Source organism: Canis aureus, chromosome 14 (assembly GCF_053574225.1).
Source record: "Canis aureus isolate CA01 chromosome 14, VMU_Caureus_v.1.0, whole genome shotgun sequence".
Classification (NCBI taxonomy): Eukaryota; Metazoa; Chordata; class Mammalia; order Carnivora; family Canidae; genus Canis; species Canis aureus.
Genome location: NC_135624.1, coordinates 38,538,614 through 38,560,489, shown reverse-complemented (window position 1 = coordinate 38,560,489; position 21,876 = coordinate 38,538,614). Strand labels below are relative to the sequence as shown.

Below are 21,876 nucleotides of genomic sequence, written 5' to 3'. Positions count from 1 at the left end.
GACAGGAACTGTGTAAGCAGACGTTTCAATTTGTTGACAGATGTCTTAATAATGGTTGATAATGTCTATGGCACGTCATCACAGACTTCTGTCTCTGTAGATTTAATCACATTGGGGTGAAGTTTTGCTTCTAGTTTGCATCGAATTCAGAATTGCTGGTTCAGTTATTATATAATCTCTGCATTGTTGAAGGGTTTTTCACAGGTGGCGATATGTGAATTACTTGTTGCTCAGGTTATCAGGATATTTAGAATAGCTGAAAAATTTTCAGATAATTCAGGAATAAAATTTTCAGGAATTAATTTGTGTATTAGATTGTCGTATTAGGTTGTATTAAATGCATCTAAGCCATGCTGGAGCTTATGTCTGGGTAGGCTAGAAGTTCTGTTCTTCATCTTTTTGATAATGAATGCAGCAAAAGAGTTGATATTTAAATATCAGCAAAGGTCCATTTTAATTTCATTAAAAATAGTATCACATCTGGCCAACATTTATTTTTTCTGGCTGTATTATTACTGAAATCCTTGTGGTATTTGGGAGATGTAAGATAAGTTGGTAAAATAAAGTAAGAGGTTATCCATTACTACCCTGCTGTGATAACAACTTTAACTGGCTTCGGATTTTGCTTGGACTTTATTAGAGCCCAGCTATAGCCATAGTATGAAAGTGTAGTGCCCCACCCATTGGGAGGCAAGATTTACAGGGGAGGTGTAGTCATTTAAACATAAAAGTAGAAATAACCAGTTTGCAAATTGGCTACGGTACTGCAGGTACAACCATTTGGAATAATAACTGGTCGTAAGAGATGCAAGTTATTTTTCATAACTGACATGAGCCTCCTTTGTGCCAGGTCGTGAGGGATGAGAGTGGCATCTGGGGAGAGGCCCTGAGAGCCAGCTCCGCCTGACTTCTGGATGTGACATGTTAGCATAGCCTAGTGTCTGGGGCCGCATGCAGCAGAGGACACTCGCCAGAGGCTGTGCCTGTGTTAATCTGAGTGTACCTATACATAAGCCCTTAGCAGATCGGCCAGGGCAAAAACAAGTTGGTTGGAGATGAATGAGATTAGCTAGGACATGTTAGCAGGTGGGATTATCTTGAGTAGAGTGTTTCCTGACCTTCAGTGGATGGTATAGAAGTAGTGAGACCCTTAATAACCTAAACAAGAAAATGACTAGTGTTCACTGTGCCATAGATTGCTGTTTACAACTGTCACAGTCTTCAGACTCCTGGACTCTTAATGCTTAAAATACAGATCAGAATTGAGGGGCTCACTGAAGATCTCATCTGAGATGATGTTGAGCTTGTCCTAAAATTCCAATGGAGGCTCAGGGAATAACAGGAATAGTTTTAACTATTTGGTTATTTGGTCGATTATCCGTTCCTTGTGCTTTGAAATTAATAATTTCAAAATTAATAATACAAAACATTCTCCCTCCAGAAGCTTATAGCTAGCAGGGAGACTCAGATGAGTGAGCAGACCTGTAGAATAAGGTCCTAGGAGCTGAAGTGGGGGTGCCTGGAATGTGTGTGGGAAGTGTGGTACTTGACGTCTGAGGTGGTTTCATTGGGAGATGCAACATGCCACATACTGTCTTGCCACATGCTGTCTTTGAGTCCCAAAGACAGCATGTGGGCAGGTGGGGATAGCTGGCCGGGAGGAGGGAAGAGACTTCGTGAAGGCACAAAAACAAAGGAGGCCAGGTAACAGCTAGGAAACCACCTGTTGGTTGTGAGGGCCAGGTCACCAACACTCCAGTGAGCTCTGCAAAGGGCTGAGGTCCTTGACGCCATGGACTCCTGAGCCATGCAAACGAGGACCATGGTCTGTGGTTTAGAACTCCATGTTATTAAGGAAGGTTAGAAAAGGGAAGTGAGGAAGCAGGGCACCACTGTGTCCTTCCTGCCCACTCGAGAAGGAGTGAGGCTGTGTCGTAGGCACCGTAGCACTGGCAGCGGGGTGGAGGTGGCTGGAGCCGAGGTCTGTCCTGGGCTGCTAGGGGTGCTCCTCATAGGAAGGGTTTCTGTTTGGGGAGGAATCATGTGAACTATTACAGCATATTGATTTTCAGTTCTGAAGGAATATACCTGTTTTTGAAATGAAAGGAAGGAGAAATGTGGGTTTATTTCATATGTTAAAAGATCACTCATATCAATAGCATTAAAATCTCCAGTGGTACCCAGGGCCTGGTTTCTAATGTCATTTGTCAGTAAAAGGAACCAGGGCTCCTTTGAGAAGTGCCTGATGCCAGAGAGAGGCGGGGAGGGTAAATAAATGCAGGCGGGGCCTGGGCATCTGGAGGTGCCAGGAGGGAGGAAGTGCTCTGCCCATGTGTCACAAGAGCCAGCTGAGGTGCCTGAAGCTGAGTAGTCTGAGCTACAAAATGAGTGACAGTTTTAGATCATAACCCAGAGCATAAAGTAGACATCCGTGAGTCCATACTAATATAAACAATTGAATAAATAAATGAGAAGTGATAGGTCTCCCATACAGAAGAATTACAAGTAATTAATGTAGATATGACAACAAAGGGGGCAGAACACAAAATCCCACCTCAAAGAGCGGCCTGTACTTAGTGACTTGTACAGTGCAGTACGGAAATGGGTGTGGGGAGAAAGTCGGCTGGCAGTGAGGAAACCTGCAGGCCCCACCTGAGCTGGATGCTCAAGGTCAGCATGAGCAGTGATGAGCCGTGTTGATGGCACGTGCCCCTGGTAGGATCTGTTGAGAAGGGCACTTCACCTCTCTTGGCTTCCTCCCCTAAACCTATAACCCCAGTCTCATCATGTGAAATAGATAATTCCCAGTTGAGAGGCATTATACAAAACAACAAACCAGTACACCTTCAAACTGTCAAGGTTGTCAAAAACAAGGAAAATCTGAAAAACTGACACAGCCAAGAAGAGCCTTTAGAGTCATGATGATTAAGTTGGATTCTGAAACAAAAAAAATGATACAGAAAATAATGAAATCTGAATGAAGTATAGACTTTGTTAACAATAATAAATCGATGTTGATTAGGAGTTGTGGCTGGTGTGCCATTGGCAATGTGAGCTAGGAGTAGTAGGAACAGCTGGGCATGGGGTATCCGTGGGACTCTGTACTGTCTTTGCAACCTCTGTAAATCGAAGACTATTCTGCGGGAGTCTGTCTCCATGTAAAGGGAAATGATGAAGGAGTGGAGTTGAAAAGCCAGCAAGTAGATAAAGATGACGATCTCAAGAGGTCCAGTCCGAGGTGGACGGTTTGTGAAGTCCAAGGAGGACCAGGATTATTAATCACCTGGCAGTTAGTGGCAGGGTGCAGGAGCACCTGTTCGTGTCCTTCGGGTCACTGTGGAAGCCCGTCCTGTTGTAGGGACTGGGGAAGGATGGTGTGAACTGTATCCTGCCCTGTCTCTGCGAGGCCACAGTAGGAACTTTGGTGTCACAGGATGAAGTGAGCCAGGTGTACTGGAAATACTGTAAAAGGGCCAGAGTCACAGGACACCAGGGGCCCGAAAAATCTCCATGGATCATGCATTGACATGTTCGTAGCAGCAAGAACAGGCAGTTAAAAGAAGAAAAGGAAGAAGCAAGTATCCATCAAGGTGGGTTGGAGAGAGGAGTTTTCAGTTTAAGATCAGTTTGCAATGAAGGGCACCTGTCTGGCTGATGGTAGAGCTTGCAGCTCTTGATCTCAGGTCCTGTTTGAAATGAAAATTGGAGATTACACTGGAATCCGTGTAAACTGGGCTCCTTTCTAGAGATTACAGAAATTGAGACAACAGGACAGGAGGCAGGGGGTGGAGGACAGTCTGGGGCTCTGATGAGTGGGGGGTCAGTGAAGTGGAGAATGTGGGGATCACAGTCCACAAGGGAGGGCCTGTGCTTGTATTGTGGGGGAAATGGGTGCAGCATGGTGTGGTCATCATGGGCCTTCTCAGAGGGTGAGGGTGAAAAGCTGAATTCTCTGTAATCTTGAGGCAGCTGTTGTGAATCCTTTTAGAGATATGCTTTGTGAATTAAGCAGAGATGCTAGAGAAGGAAAAGAGGGGTGGATTTAAGAGGCTTGCGTTCCAGGGTATGACCAGGCGGGGTTTCCCCTGCCCGCCCTCTGCCTCCTGCTAGGTTCTGCGTAGCTGTAGAAGTCGTGTGACTCTGCCCTCTGGCGGCAGGGTATCTGGGTGTGGGTCCTGGTTGCCCCATGGCCTGCCCTTGGGGTGTGCTTCTAGGGGTGTAAAGTGCAGGCGGGGCTGCTGCCTGCCTTGGTGTGCAGTTAGGGAGGTGGTCCACCCGGAGAGCTGAACGTAGCACCGGGCCCTGAGTGAATGTCTGCCCATGATCTTTGCTGTGATCCGGATCCAGGGGACAGCTTGTCACTCTTGATGAAACCAAACTGTGTAGCGTTACTTCGCAGTGTTACTAGAAAAAAACCATATAAAACAATGTCAGAGTTTATCTGTTAGCTTAATGTTGAGCCCTTTAAAATAGTTTTCATTTGGTTACAGAGGTCGTAATACAGTCTAGCTGGAGAAGATTGAAACGGAGTTGTCCAATAAGATAAAAGTCTTCAAATCCCAACAGTTAGTGTTAACCACCTTCCCAGTCTTACCGTCTTAGCAGATATTCTCCTAGGCCCCCTTTTTCCATGTTTTCGTACAACACAGTACAGAGCTTAACGTGAGAGTGGTGGTGCTGTACGTGCATCCTGCTTTTTTCGGCAGCCTTATTCTGGAGTGAGGTTTCCACTCACTGGATGCACGTCAGCACAGTAGTCCATCACATCCGTGTGTGATGCCACATTTAACCAGTCAGGACAATGACAGTACGAGGCAATGTCACCATGTTTTCTTGTTCGTTTTTGCCTGTTGACCTGCAGATAATAGCTTGTTTTATTTGCTTTAGCTTGATTACTGTTGATATCGAACACTTTCCCGTATGTGGGCCGTTTTATATTCCTTTTAAAAATTAGCTATATTTTTAAAACAATTTTTACATATATTTGTGTTTTTTCTTACTAATATTAAGAGGTTTTTGTCATATTAACTGTATTTGTAGTATTTGTTCTGCACGTTCTTCCCAACTTGTCTTTGTTTGTCAACTGTGCTTATATGGCTTTTCATCATACAGGACATGTTCTTTTTTCTTGTTTTTTCTTTAATGTAGTAAAATCTGCCAGTTATTTTCATTTTGGTTTTGAGTTTCAAGACCTGATGTTTGTTCTGAAACTTTTGTTCTAAAAGTCTTGTGTATTTGTTTCTATTTTTACATTTCCAAGTGCGCAGATATTTTTTAAAAGGTTTTCTTGGTAATGGTCCGTGTGATAACAGCTTCTTTGGCTTTCATGGAGACTGTCATTGCAGGCTTGTGTAAGATCATTTCCCTGCAGTAATTTATTATGAAAAAATTCAGACATACAGAAAGTTGAAAGAACCATGCAGGAAGCACACATGTATCTGCCACCTAGATTCTGCAGTTAATATTCTGCTGTGTTTCCTTTATGTGGACAGTTTTTATAAGTGGTTCAGTGTGATTTTAAAAAATGTATTTTCTGCTCAAGCTGGTTAATGTCTGTCTTTCCTGGTATTTTGTCTCTTGACAACTCAGTAACTGAGAAGGCATGTGTCTCCCTCTGTGAGAGCAGCTGTGTCCGTATCCTCCTGTGGGTCAGTTCATGTTTGCTTTGTATTTGAAGCTTTTTCATATAAACACAAACAGAATGTTTTTATCTTCTTGGTTAATTGAATCTCATGTCATTATTCAGTTACTCTCAGGGTGCCTAATCATACATACTTTCTTGTTTGGGGGGGACTTCTCGTCCTGAAGTCTGCTTTGCTTTCTTTAGGTTAGCATTGGCCTAGCTTTTATTTCCTTTCTTTGTATCACTTCTTCTGTTCCTTTATTACTTTTCTTCTATTACTTCCCTCCTCATTACATCTTTACACTTTTATAGTGTTTCTTGTAAGCGTCATAGAGTCAGATTTCTTAAATCCAGAATGTCTTTCCTTTAACTGATGGCTTTAATACGTTCGTATTTATTAGAATAAATGATCTATTTGGACTGGCTTGTGTTGTCTTTATTTCTACTGTGTGTGTGTGTGTGTGTGTGTGTGTGTATTCATTCCTTTTTTTAAATGTTTATTTCTTAATGGGTTTTCTTATTCCAAATTTTCTTCCCTAATGATTTGGATATGTATAAACTACTTCTGTTCTTTTATTAGTTACCCTTACATTTTAACCTTCTATATTAACCAAATCTAGATCTTAAAGTTACCTTCATCCTCTCTTCTAGTAGTGCAAAGACCTTGGGACATCCTCACTCTCTGCATCTCCTTCCAACTTCTATGCCATTTCGCTCATTATGTTAGTTCTGTCTTTGCTTAAACCACACGTTAGACATTATATGATCTCATGCAGACATTGCTGATTTGGCAGCATGTGTACCATTTTATCTCTTAAACGCTCTTGTGTCACCTAAGCGCACCCTTCCAGCATCCTTTTCCTTTCAGACGCTGTATTTTCCCCACACTCAAAAGATAATGTTCGGTACAGCTGTTGACAGGTGTGCTGCCATTTCTCTGATTGCTCTTCCCTTTAAGATCTTAGCGTTGCTCTTCCAGTCTCACTCGTGTCTCAGGCTTGTGTTTCTTTGGTGACCCAGCTTGGAACAAGATGTGCTGCTTGGTTCTGTGGATTTGTGTTTTCATCTGGAAAGTATATGCCATCAGCTCTGGAATTGTCAACTAGATACATTTGGACTTTTGTAGCTCCTCATGTGGCTCATATTTTCCATCTCCGTTTCTCCTTGTGATGGTGTGTGTGTGTGTCTTCTAAGCCTCATTGGCTCATGCTTCATTTCACCATTGATACTTTTCAGTTCTGCAAGTTCATGTCTTGGGATATGATCTGCTCTTAGCTCCTAGTAACCTTTTGTTGCGTGCTTGTGCCTGTGATGGTGCCAGGAGTGTTAGTCTGCTGTTCCTCTGACTCACTCAGGCTTCCACGTGGCTTGAATCAGAGACTGTTGGCCCGAAGTTGGGCATGTGGGGCTCCAGAGGGGCTTCTTGGAGATCCGAAGGGTGGATGGCACAACTGCAGCCTCCCTTGGGTCCGGACCCAGCGCCAGAACACTTGGTCCTTCAGACAGCATCCTGTCAAGAACCCCAGAGCAGGTGCCCGAGGCCAGCTGGCCCAGCACTCCTCAACCACAGTGCTCCTCCCCAGTGCTCCTCAACCCCAGCACTTAGGGCATGTTGGGCCAGGACTGCAGGCCTGCCTGTTTGTTACCAGGCTGCTTAAACTGACCCTGCTGGAGCCCAGGCTAGACCCAGCCTGTCTTTCGATGTCAGTTTCCCTTCATTTTTAAGATATAGTATTTAATTCTTTTGTATGCATCTTTTCATGGTAAAGTTCTGTTTCTGACATCTTGAAAGATGGCTTTACTCCATGAACAATTCTTGACTCATCGTGGTATTTTCTCAGTACTTTAAAAATCTGTGAAGCTGCTCTTCCCATTCCATCTTCCCACACAGCTGTCAAGAAGGCTTTACACGTGATGCCTACTAAGAGGATCATCTAGCTCTGAGCAGACTCTGGCCATCCTGCCCCAGAGACCCGGCAGTCCAGATCCTACGGAGGCCTCGGCATTTCTCTCGGCATTTCTCTTTCCTTATGAGGATTGCTGGTGACTTGGGGCCACTTGGAAGGATGTAGATTTTCTAGTACAGAAAAGAATTCAGCATGAATGCAGAATATCACTTGTTTCCTCTGACTTTATTGTATGGTTCTTTTTCCCTTGGGGCGGCCTGGGTGGCCTGCCAGTAAGGAGATAAATTGTGAAATAATCCACAGGGTTGCTTAGTTTCTGTCCGAAAATTTAAAGACAATCTTGATTGTTTATAGCCTGATAAAGAATACCCCTTCCACTTTACCACGTTTCTAAATAACTATTTTAAATCATGCTGAAGATAACTGGGCCAGCTTCTATGAGTGGGGAAAGTAGTACATAGGAAATTCTGTAGTTCTTTAAACTAACCAGACCTAGTCTTTCCCTGTTTTTCCCACTGTGGTAGAACCGTTGTGCCTTCTTTGTAGCCTAAGGGAAGATGCATGGCGGTGACACCCCCCCACAGCCCCACCCCAGCCCCAGAACCTGTTCTCCCAAGGACATGCTTCCAGGGAGTGGCATGCAGCTAGAGACCTGCACACCTTGATGAGCAGAGCTGAGGCGGGGGAGGGAGGCAGCGGAGGGAGGCAGCCTCCACAGGAGGGCAGATCAGAGCTTTAAGAGAATTGTCTTGTCCTCAAGCATTTCGACAATGACAGATTTACCAGAATCAGCTAATAAAACTGTGTTTCAATTATGGTTCCCACTGTGATCTCGTTGAAGGAAGGATTTCACATACCAGTGATTCTTCTTTGAACTACGCAATTGTATCATGAAATTATTTTATGTGAACTACTTTGCTTTTCAGTTCTGCTCATTTCCTTATTAAAGTGGTTTGCTTTTTAAGGAAATTTGTTTTTAATCATCTTTGCATGTCATGTATTTTCTGTAGTTGTTTGTGTACTTGTATCTGTTCTCTGCTAGAATGTCAGCTTCCCTGAGGGAGGACCTCCCTCCCCCAACCCACCGCTATTCCCAGCACCTAACAGTGTTGGACATTCATTTGGTATTCATCCATTGGGATTTCTTGAATTCTTTTGAGTTAAAGTTAACAGAAGTTAATTATGATTTTGCATTGTTTTCATTTTTTCATTGTCTTCTGAATAGTAATCTCATGTTTTTTTTAGTTGCCTATGTTAAAGAAGATGCTGGTGGGTTTGGCATGAATTGATAGTGTCTTAACTAAGACAAGGTCATTCTTCTTTCATACGAAGCAAGTCTTACTTAGATGGACACTGCTCCTCATTAGCAGAGTGCTGGGCTTCTTCAATCTGGCCATTCCATCATCTATAGCATGCCACCTCATGACCTAGGATGGCTAGTGGACTTTACCATCACATTTGTATTCCAGCCTCACAGAGGAGGAAGAAGTGGACATCCTCTTTCTTTCTCCTCCTCGCAAGGACACAGGTGTATACATAGTGCTTTCCCTTAGAGGGACATGGACTGAGTCGTAGTCCTATGGCCACCCCTGGCTACAAGAGAGGAAGGAACACATACTTTTTCCTGGCCAAAAGACAGCTTCTTATTACCAGTGAATTGCTATTCACTTATTCAGAAGTGAAAAATCTGTCCTGCATTTAGAGAATTTTCATATTTATCAGTTTTTAAGAGGTATTATAGAGGTTAAATATCTGTTGTATTTTTACACTAAAGATACTTGCGTCTGAGAGTTTTGGAGCAAGGATAAGATAGGGATGCTATATGAAAAATGCACATTTTAGTTGTATTTTAACATAGTTTTGGTTGCTTTTTTTGCCTGGATTTTAAATCTTTAAGGAATTATGTCCACAGAGTATAAGTACCCCAAGCTAACAGACAAATCAAGGTCTTCTTAGAAGTAGTGCCAAAGGGGAAATAAATTTATCTTTGACATAAGAATTTACTTATAATGAAGCTTATTTCATACCCAGGTCTCCCAAAGCCTGCTGTGTTAGGGATCTGTAGACTTGGATGCACCTGTGCAGGACAAGGCCACACGCTGGGCTGCCTAGGCAGGAGCTGGTGCACTCTGGAGCATTCATCCTGGTGTGCAGGAGACCCTGGGTGTCAAGGAGATGCAGCAGGTGCTGAGGACGACTAGTGAGGACAGGTGGCGAGGACTGCCACCTGCCAGGGGGAGGGAGTGTGTCTTACCGCCTGGACTGCTCTGGGTAGGGAGCTGGGTGTGGCAGGTGTGGCAGGTGGGCAGTCAGCCCTGACACCTGGAGACACAGAGCAGGAGAACAAAGTCCTCGTTGGTCAGCAGTGGTTTCAGTATTTCCTGTGAAAGACAAGAAGTAAATTAAACATTAATTAAAAGGATTCTGGCTTAAAATTGATCACAACTATAAATTTAAGCTCCAGAAACTCTGAATGTCAACAAGCAGTCATATTGGTGTTGGAGCCTGGTGGTCTGACTACACCTCTGCCAGTGGGTTGTTGAGCCTGTGTCTCCCCCGAGGAAAGGGGATTGTTCCACCCCAGTATCCGACATGGTGCTGGTGTGAGCAAGCAGATGAGGGCAGCCTTGCTTTCTTTGAGGCTTCACATCAAAGTAATTTGAATTTTAGAAACTAAATGATAGACACCCTTTTCTGCTAATCCTTAGAGAATAAGTAGGAAGACTAGCAATTGGAAGCTCCCTGCTGCACATGGATGGGCAGTGCCAGCTGAGGGCTTCTGTATGACACCCAGCCCTGTCCTGTAAGATTGGCTGCATGGGATGCTCTCCTGGCTCCAGGGCTTCATCCCAGAGGTTCTAATGCTGCGTGGTTATCCCATGGTCACTGTCCTAGCTGTGTAGCTGTACCCAGCATCCACTCACCTCTTCCCTTACCTATTCCACTCACCTCTTCCCTTACCGAGGAGACTTTGATCCAAGCCCCAAGCCCTGGAGAGTCAGGGTCCCTGATGTCCTGGATTCACTGCTGCAGCCCAGTGCAGCATCTTATAATGATGGAGATGCCCTCTCTGCCCTGGCCAGCATGGCAACCACACTCACTATGTGAGGTCACTAAGCACCTGAAATGTAGCCGCCATGACAGGGAACTAGATTTTTAGATGAATTTTAACTAATTTAAGTCTATATTGCTTCACATGGCTCTGCAATGGACAGTATAGTTCTTACCTAATATTAATATCTTGTCAGCTGTGTATGGGTTTGGAGGTTTCCTTTGGACTTATATGGAAATCCAGCAACCTAATGCTTGAGTTTGGGAATTGCAGTTTGGCAGTATTCTAAAAGTTTCATGTAGCTAGTTTTTGTCCAATGAGTTTGCATGAATTTAGGATCTACCCCTTGACAATTATAAAGAATTGCCTTATAATAAAAGCCAGTAGTTGTATTTTGTTGAAATGTATAGGTAGTATTTATTGTTTGATTCACATAATCTCACACTTGTGTAGAGTTTGGGCTCAGATGAATTTTAGGGCACAAGAAACTAAAAGCTCAACTGCTATGCAGCTTGTAGAGGCAGCCTCACGTTGAAAGTGGGACAGGCTGCCTGTCCCCACTGGGTGTCCTAGGAGAGGGTTTAAATTTGAATGATTGTAATAGGCCCTCCCTAAAACTGTGAACATAGTGCCTGAGCTGCTCCTCCGGGTTTCTTGGCGCCCTGCACCATGAAGCCTAAGGTAGATTGGCTTCTGGATTCAATGAACTGAAATGTGTTGTTGAATCTTTCTGATGATTTTGCATGCTTTTGTCTCATTTTTAGTTTCTTACTTGCCAGGTGTCACATTTAAAAGAATTGTAACATACGGACAAATGTTACAAATCCATTGCTCAAAAGCGTTGGAAAAACTAAACTATATACTTGCCAGCATTAGTTGGCCTTACCTTTTTTTGTTTTGTTTTCTCTCAGATGAAATTGTCTTCATTTTGGAAGTAAAAGTAACACCTAGAAACGGGCTTTATTTTCACCAGGAAGTATGCCCTCTCATTTTTCATGAAACATACAACCCTTTGGGTCCATCTTTAATTTCCCCATTTGTAACAGAATGAGTGTGATAAATTCTTTGCTTTCCAATTGACTCTAAAAGTAGATGCATTACCTGGTTGGCTAGGGGTGACACTGGTTTCACGGTCAGGAAGAGGACGTGCCCTGCCCAGGTCTTCCCCCTCAGCCAGAGACATTGGTGGCCAGCTGCCTCCTTGAAATCCCCACTAGGAGGCCACATACACTTTGCTCCCACCCTCACTCTAAAACAGAACCCACCCCGGCTTCCCCTTCTTGATGCATGGAGTCCTTTCACATATGTCCAGTCATTGGGCACTCTTGACCTTGTGTCCACAGGTCTGAATCTCTTCCCTTTTCATTTCCTCTGTTGCCTACCCTTCCACCACCTCTTCCCTGAGCATCTGCCAGCCTTCCTCCTACCTGCTCTTTTATCCTCCCCCACCCCCACTGTGTGTTCTGCTTGTGGCGGAAAAGGGTCATACCTCCCTGTGCTCAAACAGCAGGCAGTCAGGCGTGTGGACAAATGCTCACCAGACAGGAGGGGCATCTACTGTATGTCTGGAGAAAAGAGTTGTAGGAACTTAACACACTCTTTTTTCATCCTCAGCACCACTGTTGCAGCAGGAATTAGCATTCCCAGCTTACAAACAGCCTCAAGTTTTTTGTTTTGTTTTTAAGATTTATTTATTTATTTATGATAGACAAAGAGAGAGAGAGGCAGAGACACTGGAGGAGGGAGAAGCAGGCTCCATGCAGGAGCCCGACTTAGGACTCTATCCTAGGTCTCCAGGATCAGGCCCTGGGCTGCAGGCGGCGCTAAACCGCTGCGCCACCGGGGCTGCCCCAGCCTCAAGTTTATAGGTGTTTGGTTATAGCCAAATCCATCCTGTGGCCATGTGAAGATTCCAGCCCAGAGCTCTCTGTGTGAAAAGTGCCCGGAAAAGAACGTAGGGGAGAAAATGCTCAGAAACAGTGCCTAAAGATTCTAGACTTTTTCTCTTCACCTGCTTATTGTGCTACTTCCCATAGTGGTTAGCACCCAAACCCTTAAATACAAAGACCCTGTCTGTTTAGGAGGCAGCAAGAAAGGGAAGACCCTGGGGGGGGGACACTTCTCCTCCTTTGACACCCTGTAATCACAGTAGATGATGCAGATCTGAAAAGATATGGAAGGGAAGTCACAAAGTGAAGTAGTTAGAAAAATAAATGAAAAGCTAGGGTTATATGAACTAATTGGTAGATAGAACCAGGAAACAGAACATCATGGAAGTTGAGAAAGAATTTAGAAACATGTTGTGGACATGATAACAACGAAAAGGAAATGAGAACTGAGACCAGTTTTGGATTTAGCAAGTTTGTTGGCTTAGGTGCTAACTAGTAGATTATAGAATAGGGGATTGGAATGTTTGGATATTGGATCAACCATATAAGCTCTGTGATTTCTATAGTTTTATTTATAATGCCAGCTAACTTACTACAATCATAGATAAAGAAGTCATCCCTTTTGTATTTTAAAATATATCTTATTTAGCTTATACTTAATGTAATTCTGAAAGGATAACATTGTCTAGTTTTCTCCTTCTGGATCCTTTGATGTCCTCTGTTCCCTAATGTCTGCAGAGGCTGTTTCATTTTACTAGCACACGAGGGCCATCTAGTGGCCCAAACTCCTGGTGCACTCGGTACCAAGGAAAGAGAACGAGCTGGTCTTTTTGGTCTGCTCTTGGCCAGAGTGTTTTGACGCTCGTAATAGTAATGATCAATTCTGTAGCCTGATCTAAAGAAAATCACTGGGACTTCTGACCTTTTCACACTTTTAGCTTTCTGACTTTAGGCAAGTCACCTAATTTCTCACTTTTTGTTTGCTATGTGAAACTAAGATGATACACTTGGGTTAGGTGAATGAATCCCTTAGTCAAAAAAAGTTTACTTAAAAAAATAGTCTACTCTTAGGATTAATTCAGGTAATTTTAATGGTATATCCCAAACGTTTTCCTACTCTGGCCAGTCTACTTTCTCTACAAATACAATGTCACCCAGTTGGAACTGGTATTTATAAGGCTAACTTTCAAACAGTGTTTACTGATACATTGCCCTCTTGCCAAGAGGCACACTTTAGAAGGGTTTTTAACAGTGAGGGTTAAAACAGGAAAAAGATGTTCTACTGAAAGCAACTCATATTGATATTTTCTACTCGTATCTAGAAAATGACTTGTCCCACCCCTTCCCTGACTGCTGGTAAATTGGAGCTTTATTATACTTCCTTCTTTCCTAAATAATAAGTGGAAGGATAAATAAATTGCATTTATGTTCTTGCAACAATGTCATTATATTAATTGATTTGGTGGTGTTATTTGTTAATACGCTTCTTTTTATGTTTCAGAAAAGATGTTGGTTTGAAGCGATTTTTTCCTAGGAGTTTACTGGATTCTGTCAAGGTAATTAGAATCTGCTTTATTTTAATCAGATACTTCCCTATGGTATATGGTTTTCTCTCTTACATGTAAAAGTTACAATGTAAAAAAGCTGATAGTTATTTTGCTCCTGTTAATGGCAAGTAGATTTTTGCAGGCACAGCTCTCTCCCACAAAGCTATGGTTTCACTTGTTTTTTACATGTGACACTCAGCTAAGTACAACATTAAGAAACTTGAATGTACCCGAGGCTTTGTCACCTAGGTCTTTAAGGTCTCAGGTATTTTGATACATGTAAGTGAAGAAGCAGTATGTAAATGGATCATCGTGGTAGCTGAATGTGTGTCTGTGCACACCTGTGCACATATAAGTTGCATTGTAAAGATCTCTCTTCTCTTATTCCAACCACGTGGACACTCCTCCTCATTAGTAACTTTTGCAGAGCATCATCTTCTTTCCCTCCCTGCAGAGGAAACTGCAGGGGAGGAACACCCAGGGGCTCTGAGGTGTCGTTTCCAGCCAATCTAGAGCACATGCCAAGACGTTCAAGTGAGGGAGGGCATAGGCTTTGGTCAGAATAGAGTCCGGCTGATACGAGCTTTCCCATTTATGAGCCCCATAGTCTTGGACTGTTTGTTATTTCCACAATGAAGAAAATAGCATTTTGTAGGGTTGATGTGAATATTTACAGATTGTTATATACGTTACTTACCATGGGATCTGTAACAATACAGTTTATATATAATGGTGGCTGTTACTGCTCTTTTTATCACCAAAGTGCTGTTCTGTACCAGAATAGTCACATGGAAGACCATCCAAGCAGGCTAAAATGTATGTTATGAGAGAATGTAACATTGGTCCAGAAAACTGGCTCTGAAGCCACACTGACTGCCTTGGTGCAAATTTGACTTCGTCACCATGAATTGCATGGAACTTTAGCCAAGTTACTTAATTTTACTGTATTTTAGTTACCACATATGTAAAGTGGGGATGAAACCACTTTCTAACACTTGGGCTTCATACAAGGATTACAGATTCATAAAGCCTGAGAACAGTGAATACAGAACTCAGTATGTAGGGGCCCTGGGTGTGGCTCAGTCAGTTAAGCATCTGTCTTAGGCTCAGGTCATGATTTCTGGGTCCAGGCATCAAGCCCTACATGGCACTCCCTGCTCAGGCGGGGAGCCTGCTTCTCCCTCTGCCTCTGCCCCTCCTCATCCCCCACCCCCACGTGCATGCTCTCTCTCTCACAAATACATAAAATCTTAAAAAAAAAAAAAACCTCACTAGGTGTTATCTAATATTAAGAAAAGGAACACTGAGCTCATAATAATAAAATGCCAAGTCCATCAGTTTTCATTGCATTAAACTTTCTTTTCCTTTTTAAAGATTTTACTTATTTATTTGAGGGAGAGAGAGAGACAGAGAGACAGCACAAGCAGTGGGGAGGGTCAGAGGGAGAGGGACAAGCCACTCACCTTTAAGCAGGAAGCCTGATGTAGGGCTTGATCCTAGGACCTTGGGATCATGACCTGAGCTGAAGGCAGCTGCTTCACCAACTGAGCCACCCAGGCACCCCTGCATTACTTCCTTCTACACAAAAGTTTCTTGGCCATTGTGCTATTACTGTTTGCCGACTATGTCCCATTGCCTGTTATTGGGTCATAGTCTGGGTACACTTTACCAAATGCAATCTGTGACAAAGGCCCTGAGTCCAGGCATCTGGGTCTTGCTTGCTTGAACCTCACAAAGGAGGTAGTAATGGTCCTCCTTTTCTCACACAGCTTCTCAATGATCTAATGGGAAACGGATACAGAAGTGTTTGTTATAAAGTACTCTACAAATGTAATGAGCACAGTTAAGAAGGGAGAAGTATACTCTTCTGTAATGTTTCAGGCTCTTTTTCTAGTGTGGCTATCCTGCTGTTTTATTTTCATTCAAGTTACCTGATCTACTCACAAAAGGCTGGAGTGAATTGGTAGGGAGCTAGCTCTTGCAGTGCACTCCAAGAAGGTGATAAAGGCCAGGCACAGCAATGGATGGGACAGGTAGTTCACAGACCAGCTTTAAGTGAAGTTTGGAATGGTGGGAGGGTGGTGTAGCAGGAGAAATCCAGCATGTTTGGAGTATGTGAGAATGGTGGAGTTGTGTCCTTCTGGAGGGTTATTAGGTGTGGGCTGGTGGTATTTCTGGGTTTGGGAGGATAGGAGACTCAGTTTGACCTGGAGAGTCATGCTATGGTGCCAAGAAGGCCTAGGAGAATAGAGCCTCCAGTGAAGAGATGTCTTTGTGCATGAGTCTGCAATTTGCCAGTGGGTGGGGTGGGGAGGAGGCGTTCACACAAGTAGAAGACACAGTTCTTTAGCAAATTTACATTGTCACTGAACATAAAAGTGCACTAGCCAATGTGGAATTAAAAAGCAGGGAGGTATGTGGAAATGGCTGTGTCATGTTAGTAGTGTCTTAAGTGACTCTCTGATGTGAGCCCCAAGGCCACTGCAGAGTTTCTGCAATCTCCTCAAAGCTGTATGCAGATAAGCAGTTGTCACAAGAGGTATGACTGCTGTCACTTGGGAACCCCAACAGATAACATTTAAAAAGGATGCTCAGACTCAAAACTGGGGGGGGGGGGTGCCGGGTACAGGTTACAAGTACCCTGGTGCAGGTATAGCCCAGGTGACCTGCAGCGTCTGAGGAGGTCTATAGGGGGACTGGTCTGAGCCTCCTGGTCCTCATTGCGAGCTCTCCCAGACCTGGGCTTGCTCGCCCTCGCATGGTCTCCTCAGCATGCCAGGTACAGACAGAAGGCAGAGGACTGCTCTCCTCTCTCAGGACTCTGCTCAGGGTCTTTATTTACTTTCTCAAATTCTGATTCACAGTTATTTCCATCTGCATTTTGTCTGTCCGCCTCCACTGTATTTTAAGATCTACGAGAGCACTGATAATGCCTGTTGCATTCTCCACCATGAGTGCTGTGTTTGGCCTGGTGCCTGGTAACTTGGTGACATTAGGCAAACCTAACTCAGATGACAGAGTGGACAGCTTGAAGAGCAACTGGGAAGATGAGTCAAGGTAGCAGGGAGCTGTGTAGGGAGGTGTGCTGTGGAAGGAAGGCCCCATTTAGGAGAGCAGCACCGAGAGCCTGGTGTGCTTGCTGCTCCACGTCTGCCTCACTGAGCACAAGCCCCCTTCCCTGACTGGACTTGTCCCTCCAGGCCTCTTGCAGGCTGTCCCTCGGATCTGCCCCGATGATTGCCTTCCTGTCCTCACTGCTGCTGACTCCAGTGTTGGGGCAGCACCTAGAAGGCATGAGGCCTCCATTGCCTTGTGTGTGGAGATTGGGAGTGGTGTGGGCTGGGACCTGCAGCAGCTCTCCCTGTGGGCTGCGGGTGTGATCATCGTGCGGATTTTGGAGTGTGAGCCCAGCAGCAGCCCAGAGGACAGGGTGGAAGCAGGCAGAGCTGGGGAGGGAAAGGGCGGGATATGCAGTGATCCGGCCTGGGCGCCGTGGCTTCCTCAGGAGCAAAAAGGAAGGCGCCGACTGTAGGGAACTTGAGAAAACTTCCTGAACCATAAAGAGTAGTTGTGTTTTGAGAAGTTCAGTCGCTGCTATTTTGTGACAAGCAGGGGAAAATAGAATTTTTAGCTGCTGCTTGGTGTAGGTATAGATTCATCTAGTGGTTCTCACGCAAGTTCAGCAGAACTCACTTCCCACCTGCTCTCTAATGTAATTTTATAAACCAAATAAAGTCTGTTTGGCTTCTTACATAGTTTAATCAGTAGTTCATTTCCATAGGCCAGCATTGTTTACCTTCTGCATAAAAATCTTCAGTGTTGCACTGATGGCCACCCAGATCCATGACACCATCCTCAGCGAGTGCCCGTGTGGCGTGGAACAGCTGCCGTACAACATGCATTGTGTTTGCACAGTCCCTTCTTCAGAAGTATTGCTAACGAAACTTCAGCTAACACGAAATTTATCTTAGCTTCCTGTTTCATCCAGAACAGTCCTCTGGTGGCCAGATCCACGCATACTTGCTTTCCCGCACGTAGGCTTTGTGGGTACATTTGTGTTTCCGCAGGCTGTTCCAGAGGCTAACACTGAAGGTTTGGGAGAGTACCTTGTTGTATTGGGTGGGACTTAAGTGAGCTCTGATGGACGACAGAACAGAGGAGGGGACATATGTACCTCAGTGACGAAGAATAATTTACAAGATATTTTAAGTTTCTGTGTCTTTGATCTTAGTAGCAGCAGAGACACGTCTATAACAACATTGTACCAGTAAAGTCAACAAATCTAAGCCAACCTGAGGAATGCTTTTCAGTGGTAACAAGAAGCTGTCCCAGCCGGAGGACACTGAGGACACACGAGGAAACGCAGTGTGAGGCCCAGCAACAATATAAGAGGGGCTTAGTGGACAGGGAGAGTAGATTGATGGATGGACGGATAATGAAGATGTGGTGTGTTACTCAGCCAGAAAAAGGAAGGAAGAAATCTTCTGTTTGTGACAACATGGATGGACTTCAGGGCATTATGCTACATGAAATAAGTCAGAAAATGACAAATACTCTATGATCTCACTTATAGAATATAAAAACAAACAAAAAACCTGAGCTCATAGGTACAGAGAAGATAATGATGGCGGGTGGTAGGTTAGTAAAATGGGTGAAGGTGGTCAAAGATACAGACTCCCAGTTATAAGTCACGGGGATGTCACATACACGTAAATGTAGATAGTAATACTGTAGTACATACTTGAAAGTTGCCAAGAGAGTAATTCTTTAAAGTTCTCATCACCAGAAACTTGGTAACGATGTGAGGTGATGGATGGTCACTAGGGTTACCGGGGTGATCATTTCAGAATGTGTACAAATACCGAGTCACTGTGTTCTACACCTGAAACTAGCACAGTGTTATATGTCTGATGTGTCTCAGTTAAAAACACAGTCTTCATGCACTGGTAATACATCTATGTTTAGCATTTGGTGGGTGGGTGGATGAAAGCATTCAATTAATGTATTCTCCACCTATTCTTTTATTGCAGATTTTCTTTTGCATTATATTACATAACCTTTTCATCTGGGAAGCCCTGCAAGTTCATTGCTGCTAGCAGCATTTGATAAATATTAGGGTGACTAATGTAGAATCAACTTTTGTTATTCAGAGTGGCTTAATAGAAGCGATTTCTGATGATCCAACCTAATAACACTGCTTCATTCTGAAGAAGTATCACATGCTGAGTAGTTTTCTCTGTAGCGGGATTGGTTTCAAATTGAACAGCATTCATAGATAGACGCCTTGTTTCCTAAATCCAGGCAAACACAAAGCAGGAGTTGAAACTATAAATAGGGACAGAATGCGAATGCACAGCAGTCTTGCCTGCTCCGACAGTTCTGGAAGTGTATTGACTAACATTCGGAGAGTCCAGGAGGTTAGATCTTGGGGGATTGTTTCCTCACTGACGCAGTAGGAAAGAACTGGTGCTGGCTCCAAGATCCTTCACATTAAAATGAATCCAGGGCTCCTATCAGACAGCAGGGTTTTCTAGCTTTTGTCTGGCACTGGACACCGTAGCTTTGGAGCAACATGGAAGTCCAGACCGTGGGAAAATGGTGGCACCCCCCACCCCGGCCAGGTGCCCTGGGAGTTGCCGGGAGCCAGAAGCTAGTCCTGAATGGAGACTGGGGCCTGCTGGGGCCGCTTGAGCCCACGGACAGGCTGCCACTGTCATCCTGAGACTTCTGCCCAGACGAGCATGAGAGCAGTGTGCAGGCCAGCACATTCCCGCAGGTTTGGCTGTGGGAGGGAGACGCAGGAACCTGTGCCTCAGACTGTTGGTCAGTCAATACCGCACAGTAGGTGCCACTTTCAGACATTTCCCAGCTACTCGGAAATTCCCAGCAGGTGAATGCTGAAGTAGGGGGTCCATGGCCAAGTGTTGGGCATGGGGTTGAAGGCGGGGCAGGAGCACGGGGCCGATGGCTCCCGTCCTGTCATAGAAATACCCGCACTCTTTTGTGTTCCTTGGTCCTCAGAACACACTGTTGTGAGCGTGAGTAGCAGAGTGAGCGGAGCACTGAGGGTGTAAAGCCTGATGTGGGAGGAGGGAGGGGGAGCAGGGCCTGGCCTGCATTTCTGCCCCGCATACTCAAGTGGGCCTGCTGCTGGTGGTCGAGGCGCAGAATAGGGAAGGGGAAGCAGGATGGGGAGCTGTCGTGGCTCAGGATCAGTGAGACGGGTTCCACGGGGACTGTGAGGTGGTCTTAGGTTTTATTTTTTACACACATGCATGTATTTATCTGTTACGTGCAAATTATTTTTTAGAACCAGCTTTGTAATGTTAGGAAAAAGACTGGAAAACAGAAGAGCTATGTACTAACATCACTGAAGTTGCTTTAATAAATAAAGAGCCAACGCCAGTGAGGCTCATGAGCACACTTGTGCCCCTCCCTCATAATTTCAGGTCTCTCTTCTGCTGCAGCTCCAGGCTGCCATTGTCAGCGCTGCCCCGAGGGTGCAGGATAATGGCAGGGACAGTGTCCTTTCTTTTTTCTTGAAGCTGCTCATCTCTTTAAAATGTTTGTTGAGTGCCCAGTGTGTGCTGCGTGCCTGGTGCTGGCCAGGCTCCTGCCCTAACCAGGAGTGGTTTAAATGCCAGGGTGGCATTTAAAAGGCCGACGGCCTCCAGGAGGCTGATGACCTCCAGGAGGGGAAGTGATGCTCTCATTAAGAGCACAGACGCTGGCGCCAGGCTGCTTGGCCTTCAGTCCTGGCTCTGCCATGCAGCTCGGAGATTTGGGGTCTTTGTTTTCTTTGTGTCTCCCATTTCCTCATTTGTAAGATACAGGTAATAGAAGAACCTCTCTCTGAAGGCCCTGCGAGATAGAGGGGGCTGGAGACGAGAGAGCAGCTGTGCCCTCCCTGAGCCTCCCTACACGGCCATGATGATGCGGCCCTGACTTGGCTGCCGAACCTGCTCGTCCACCCTGCTCTTCCTCCTGACCCCTGGGGCCTTGAGGCCTCTCATGCTCCACACTTGCAGAGTTAGATGATTCCGTTTCCTAAGTACCCAAGGGTTGAGGCTGCAGAGTGAAGTGATCCAATTCATGTTTTAAAAAGCGCCTGGCGAGTAGCCATCCTCATATCAGATAAACTAAAATTTACCCCGAAGACTGTAGCGAGAGATGAAGAGGGACACTATATCATACTTAAAGGATCTATCCAACAAGAGGACTTAACAATCCTCAATATATATGCCCCGAATGTGGGAGCTCCCAAATATTTAAATCAATTAATAACCAAAATGAAGAAATACTTAGATAATAATACACTTATACTTGGTGACTTCAATCTAGCTCTTTCTATACTAGATAGGTCTTCTAAGCACAACATCTCCAAAGAAACAAGAGCTTTAAATGATACACTGGACCAGATGGATTTCACAGATATCTACAGAACTTTACATCCAAACTCAACTAAATACACATTCTTCTCAAATGCACATGGAACTTTCTCCAGAATAGACCACATACTGGGTCACAAATTGGGTCTGAACCAATACCAAAAGATTGGGATCATCCCCTGCATATTCTCAGACCATAATGCTTTGAAATTAGAACTAAATCACAACAAGAAGTTTGGAAGGACCTCAAGCACATGGAGGTTAAGGACCATCGTGCTAAAAGATGAAAGGGTCAACCAGGAAATTAAGGAAGAATTAAAAAGATTCATGGAAACTAATGAGAATGAAGATACAAGCATTCAAAATCTTTGGGATGCAGCAAAAGCAGTCCTAAGGGGGAAATACATCGCGATACAAGCATCCATTCAAAAACTGGAAAGAACTCAAATACAAAAGCTAACCTTACACAT

The 21,876-nt window shown here is 44.5% G+C and overlaps 2 protein-coding genes across 35 annotated transcripts in view; one reads left to right on the top strand and one right to left on the bottom strand.

Moving 5' to 3' along the window:
• The window catches only part of PTK2 (protein tyrosine kinase 2), a 267,646-nt gene that overhangs the window by 124,926 nt on the left and 120,844 nt on the right, over nt 1–21,876 (top strand). For all 21 annotated transcript variants that reach the window (XM_077847404.1, XM_077847401.1, XM_077847398.1 and 18 more), the window contains one exon: nt 13,973–14,027. In XM_077847404.1, the coding sequence (XP_077703530.1) occupies nt 13,973–14,027 (55 nt within the window). The remainder of the gene's footprint in view (nt 1–13,972; nt 14,028–21,876) is intronic.
• On the bottom strand, nt 30–18,859 carry LOC144283390 (uncharacterized). Of its 14 annotated transcripts, XM_077847418.1 has the most exons (8): nt 18,760–18,843; nt 17,815–18,540; nt 15,688–15,799; nt 9,785–9,911; nt 9,558–9,717; nt 4,247–4,404; nt 3,284–3,686; nt 34–2,937 (listed from the first exon to the last, which is right to left on the bottom strand). In XM_077847418.1, exons 2-5 carry the CDS (start codon nt 17,914–17,916, stop codon nt 9,669–9,671), a joined length of 390 nt encoding a protein of 129 aa, XP_077703544.1. In that variant the 5' UTR covers nt 17,917–18,540; nt 18,760–18,843; the 3' UTR covers nt 34–2,937; nt 3,284–3,686; nt 4,247–4,404; nt 9,558–9,668. The 14 variants fall into 14 exon arrangements, 12 of the variants coding, with proteins under 12 accessions (XP_077703548.1, XP_077703546.1, XP_077703549.1 ...); XM_077847422.1 differs by lacking the exons at nt 3,284–3,686; nt 4,247–4,404 and having other exon boundaries at nt 30–2,088; nt 2,837–2,937; XM_077847420.1 differs by lacking the exons at nt 3,284–3,686; nt 4,247–4,404 and having other exon boundaries at nt 30–2,088; nt 2,845–2,937.

Excerpts from the sequence above, each read along its gene's own strand:
- LOC144283390 (XM_077847415.1), bottom strand. The coding sequence starts at position 17,916 with ATGTTGTACGGCAGCTGTTCCACGCCACACGGGCACTCGCTGAGGATG. Across the intron at positions 15,800-17,814 it reads TGAAGATTTTTATGCAGAAG|ATCATTGAGAAGCTGTGTGA; the intron begins GTAAACAATGCT and ends GTTTCCCATTAG. Across the intron at positions 2,938-9,784 it reads TACCCAGAGCAGTCCAGGCG|AATCCAACTTAATCATCATG; the intron begins GTAAGACACACT and ends TTTTTGTTTCAG.